This window comes from Clytia hemisphaerica, unplaced genomic scaffold, assembly GCF_902728285.1.
Source record: "Clytia hemisphaerica strain Z4C2 unplaced genomic scaffold, Clytia hemisphaerica genome assembly, whole genome shotgun sequence".
NCBI classification, from domain to species: domain Eukaryota; kingdom Metazoa; phylum Cnidaria; class Hydrozoa; order Leptothecata; family Clytiidae; genus Clytia; species Clytia hemisphaerica.
In genome coordinates this window covers 5,155-10,997 of record NW_027103386.1, presented here as the reverse complement: position 1 = coordinate 10,997, position 5,843 = coordinate 5,155, and the positions used below count along the sequence as shown (strand labels likewise).

The 5,843-nt window shown below is 36.6% G+C and overlaps 1 protein-coding gene across 1 annotated transcript; it reads right to left on the bottom strand.

Annotated features, from left to right (window-relative positions):
* Positions 1–25: 25 nt before the first annotated feature.
* Positions 26–5,385, bottom strand: LOC136824808 (serine-rich adhesin for platelets-like; the record flags this gene model as incomplete). Its single annotated transcript, XM_067080784.1, has 6 exons — positions 5,369–5,385; positions 4,376–4,521; positions 1,475–2,737; positions 1,136–1,224; positions 512–740; positions 26–415 (listed from the first exon to the last, which is right to left on the bottom strand). Coding segments are annotated over exons 2-6 (2,074 nt in total), but the record flags the coding sequence as incomplete, so codon positions are not given.
* Positions 5,386–5,843: the final 458 nt, after the last annotated feature.

The window sequence follows — 5,843 nt, the reverse complement described above, 5'->3', positions numbered from 1 at the left end:
TTGACTGCATAAAACATTTACTTACTTATATCAGGGTTACTTTCAATGACATCCTGAACATTGATTTCCAATTTCTGAACAACTTTTCGATCCAAAAAACATTTGACCTTGTACGAAGAACTAATATATCTGTAAACAACACTTGAATGATCTTTAGATCCATAATTAACCATAAGAGTTTTTTCAAATGCTATACTGTCTCCCACGTGATATGCTTCAACTCCACAACTAGTGTAGTTGGTCCACATCCACATTCTACCATTACTGAGATGATCTGATGACGTTTTATTTATTGTACCGCAATCATTGGATCCCGAAAAACGAATGGAGTAGGGGAGATTCTTTGATTGTAATCCAGATAAGCTAAATCCTGCTTTGAATCCATACGATTGACATTCAAGTTCCAGCATTTGCTCTGAAAAAGAAATAACAAAGCTTTCAAAATGAGATTAATTCAAAAACTGAAAATCGTTTAAACTTTTCGATCTAAACTTTCAAATTCTCCACCTACCATTACAGCTGATAGGTATGATTTCTTCAATAATATCACTCAAATGGCTTGCATCATAAACGTTGAACACATTCAATGAGTTTCCAGCAATAATGTTTAATTCTTCTTCGCCAACACCAGAACCAACACCAACTGCTAAGACTTTGACACCTGATTCCCTGAGTGCATTTGATTCAGAAATAAGTTGGCTTCGACCACTGCTACGCCCATCAGTAAGCACTATAAGAACCTAAACATGGGGAGAAGTTTTAAAAATTAGCAATGATCCAGTAAAAAAATATCATTATTTTTAGGATTTGGAAATTTTACTGAGTTTAATAGATAGTAGCAGCAGTAGCAGTAAGGTAGTATTGCTTAGCAGACATATCAAAAAGAAGATGTTTAGTGCGTCTTTATCGCTTATGTTTGCGGGAAATAAATTTGTAGTGGTACAGTATATACCATTTATGGAGATATAAATACCACGGTGGCTCCTTACTGCCACTTTGAAAACGCGTTTACTTTTTGCATCGAAAGTTGTCGTTGGCATTGAAATTTTTATTTTTGCAAAACGTTTTTTCTAGAATGTTTTTTGTGTTTTTCTGAAAATTAGAAAAAATGGTAACCACCGTAAAATGTACTTACGTTCACTTTGTCTGTTCGATCACCATTTTCAGTGTTAAACATTTCTAAGTTGCTCATCTTCAAAGCTGCATATGTGTTTGTATTTCCTCCTGGAACGTGAATCGAACTTTTGGCTGATCAATCCATTTAGGGTAATCGCTTTCACAATTCTGTACAAGCCCATCTAGCACACAACGTTGTTTCAACGTTCATCTAACGTTATATGAACGTTGTGAACGTTAGATAAACGTTGAAACAACGTTGTGTGCCAGCTGGGAGGGGTACCGTCTACCCAATCAAGTTGGCTTTTCTAATTCAATATCAATTATCATGGAGTTACTTTTAAATCAGAATATTTACCTCGTCCATTGATGGTTGAAATGTAGTCAAGAAATGTACTTTGATCGGAGCCAGCGTCATCGTTGAATTTGAAATGTAAAACAGCATCAGTGCCATAGGTGATCAAAGATACTCGTGTACGGGCCGTTGCAATTGTGAAATATTGAGTGATATTTCTAACAAAGTCGATTGATTTACGAAAGTCATCGAAGCTTATTGAACCGGACTCATCAATAACAAAACCCAAATCTAAATCACAAGCACTCGCGTTTGACGCTGGTGTCGTTCTTATTGTCGTTACCGAAGAAGAAGATGACGTCATTGTTGATGTAGAAGGACTGATACTTGAAGAATGGAGTGTTGCTGAATGATTGCTTGTCGTTACTGAAGAAGAAGATGACGTCATTGTTGATGTAGAAGGACTGATACTTGAAGAATGGAGTGTTGCTGAATGATTGCTTGTCGTTACTGAAGAAGAAGATGACGTCATTGTTGATGTAGAAGGACTGATACTTGAAGAATGGAGTGTTGCTGAATGATTGCTTGTTGTTACCGAAGAAGAAGATGACGCCATTGTTGATGTAGAAGGACTGATACTTGAAGAATGGAGTGTTGCTGAATGATTGCTTGTTGTTACCGAAGAAGAAGATGACGTCATTGTTGATGTAGAAGGACTGATACTTGAAGAATGGAGTGTTGCTGAACTATGCTTGCTTGTTGTTACCGAAGAAGAAGATGACGCCATTGTTGATGTAGAAGGACTGATACTTGAAGAATGGAGTGTTGCTGAATGATTGCTTGTTGTTACCGAAGAAGAAGATGACGTCATTGTTGATGTAGAAGGACTGATACTTGAAGAATGGAGTGTTGCTGAATGATTGCTTGTCGTTACTGAAGAAGAAGATGACGTCATTGTTGATGTAGAAGGACTGATACTTGAAGAATGGAGTGTTGCTGAGCTATGATTGCTTGTCGTTACTGAAGAAGAAGATGACGTCATTGTTGATGTAGAAGGATTGATACTTGAAGAATGGAGTGTTGCTGAATGATTGCTTGTTGTTACCGAAGAAGAAGATGACGTCATTGTTGGTGTAGAAGGACTGATACTTAAAGAACGGAGTGTTGCTGAACTATCCTTGTCGGCTGTCGATTGATGTATTGCAGAGCTTGTTTTTAAAGAGAATTCCATTGTTGATTTGGACGGTTTGAACACAGCGGAAGTTGGTAAAGATGTCTGATACGATAATGACAATGATGTTGATGGAAATATGGTCGATTGTGATGCTGTAGTGAAAATAGAGTTGATTTGACGAATTAAGTATTGTCAATACGTACCCAATTTGTGCGTTTCAGTCTGCAGTTCTTGATTGTATTTGTTTGGGAATACCTTTATACATTTAACCTATGAAAGTATTTGTATTTATGAACACCTTTCTGTATTAGTCTAAGATTAGAAAGAAACTAGACTGTTCACGTCCTAGCAAAAGCCAGTTAAAGGTTTTGTTTGCGCATCGAAAACCCTTAGAATACTAAAGGATATAGGTTAAAGTAAGATCAAAGCAAAAAGAGAACTCCTTCAAAAATTCAAAACATTTCTCTTTTAGTTTTTGCATTTTCTGACATAATTTTGGGCTAAAATGACACCATCATTGAAAGACTAAATGATTTTTCCTTGAGATAAAGGAAGCAGTATCGTGATGGTTTGACCTACACTGGGAGGCAAAATTGAAAAATTTGGTAATTCTGCGCCCTCTTGAAACAATTTCTCCTTTTTTAGGACTAAAAACTGATATTTGTGAGATAAAAAAAAGAATCGGGGTGCCAAACTACCCTTTGTTACCCCTTCCTTTTTTGCCCCCTAAAAACCATCATTAGAACACTGGCCTCTACCCCCTGTTAACGCTACTGAAAGGCTACTGAAAAGAAATCAGTCTGCGATGCGCAAGTGGTGTAAGTGGTGTAGTCTGCGTTATCCTGTAAAAGTATTCAATAAAAAAAAGAAAAAAGGGTGGATTCCATACACAAAAACAAAATGATCTAATCAAAATGATAGAGGGTGCTCTTCGTCGGAGTCACCCCGATTAAGACGGTTGCTTCTAGGTTCACTACAGTGCAAGATTGGTGGTTTTATTCACATGCGGAACAATGAATTGGTTAACATATCGGCTAATCTATCTGCAATCGTTAGCAAAGATGTTGAGAAGGAACCAATTCTACAAAAAAGGGTTCGATCATGACTCTGAACTCCGCGCTGATTTTACAATAAGAGGATTTTGGCAGAGGCAACAGAAGGCATTTCTTGACGTGAGGGCTTTTTCTCCTTCAGCCAGAAGTTACCAAAACCAAAATCTTGCTAGTGTAATGAAGCAAATGCAGAAAGAGCAGAAAAGAAAGTATGTAAATCGCATACTCGATCGAGAAAACAGTACTTTTACACCACTCGTTTTTTCTGCCAACGGTGGAATTAGCACAGAAACTTAACGATTTTACGCCCGTTTAACCGAGCTTCTATGTGAGAAAAATCTTAATTTTCGGAAAAATATTTTTATGTAAAAATAATTTCTTTTAGTCTGATTCGGTCAGCTGTGGTGTGTTTGAGAGGCTCGAGGTCCTTTCCTCGCTTGTCAAACTTAGCGTGAGAGTTTTGAAGATGAATAAGTCTTTCAGCTGTGGCGTTCAAATTTTAGAAACTTTGATATGATAGATTACTGGGCTATAGCGTGACATTTTTCTAAAACTCCAATAGTATGTAAGATACACTAGCACTTAGATTAAATGACTGGTATATTAACGCATTTATACACAAATACAATCAAGAATTGCAGATAAATAAATGATAAATGAAAATTACATTGAAAGCGCCAACAGGCAAAATATCATGACTTAGGATTGATTGACACAAAAACAAATATTTTTCCTTACTGCAATTTCGTTCATCTGAACCATCAAAGCAGTCGTAGTAACCATCACAAATTGAAGCTTTTGAGATACATTTTGACTCATCATAACATATGAAAGACGTCATCGTATCACTGCAGTTAAGTCCGGCCTTTGCCGTTTGTATACACCTTTATAAGATATTTGGGAATCATGTGTAAATAAAAAACAATTACGAAATAAAACATTTTCTTCGTCAATTGGGCTATCTCAGAAAACAAATGTACCACTTAGTGGAGGTCTGAATTTTCGTCCAGAGGGTACCCCTAAAAAAACAGGAAATCCAGGGGATCTTGAAATTTTGTTACAAATCCAGCGGATAATAATCAATAATCCAAGGGGGTATCTCAAAAACAGGCCAAAAAATCAAGGGGGTCGGACTTTCCAAAAATGACCTCAACATAGGGGCTAAAATTATCAGAATATGATGATGAATTCGATTTTCGGAATTTAATTTCTACTCTTCTTTTTTAAAGTATCAGCAGAAAATAGTTAACCCTTAGACGGCAGATAACGTATATATACGGTCTGAAAAAAGGCTTTTTACCCCAGGGGGAGGCACTTAGGCAAAATTGGGGGGACGTACCGCTGGTCAGGGTCCCTTTTTTAAGCTCTAAAGATATCTGATAGGTTATCAAATTTACTAATTATCAAGATGTGTATCTGACATTTTTATTATTTTGGACACTTTTCAGGGCGAAAATGGGAAAAAATTTCAATTTTTCGTTCTGACAGGGTCCCAATTTTGCCAAAAGTTCATATCTGACAAGGTCTACTTTTCAAACTTCAGCGGCACGTCCCCGCTGGCCTCAAGGTCAGTGCCCCCGGGTTTTTACCGGTCCTTAATCGAATGGTCATAGCTCAAAACCACTGCGTTTTTGGCCAAGATTCCTTATTATATATATTTATGGTTATACCAAATTGGTGATAAAAGAGATGACAAAAAAAAATATATATATATGTACATCTATACCTTACCTATATCCATCAGTGTTTTATTGATGGGACAACTGCAATGAACAAGATTGTTTGATGGCATACAAATATATGTACATCTTGTTATATCTTTGTGGCATAATGTTCTTGTGCCTTAATTGAAATAAAATTGAAATAAGAGAAAATCTTTGTGATGGTGCACTCAAAATTAATTTCAAAACGTGCCATTAAAATATAGAGCTTATTCAATCGAAGATCAAAGTCGAAGAACTATAAGTATTAAGTTATAAATTATAAACCAAAGCAGGAAGAAGGATTAATTTGTGCGATCTGAAAATCCCAAATTAACCCTTTCACTCCCAGTAACCCGTCTGATGGTTGCTTCCGGGTCCCAACTTTGACGGGTTGTATCTCCGGAACTAAGACATTTCCGGAACTCTCGTAGCCACCATTGGAAAGAGCATAAGATTTTAAGGAAAATAGGCTGGTTTTAGGGAAACGTTTGAATTTCTTTTTT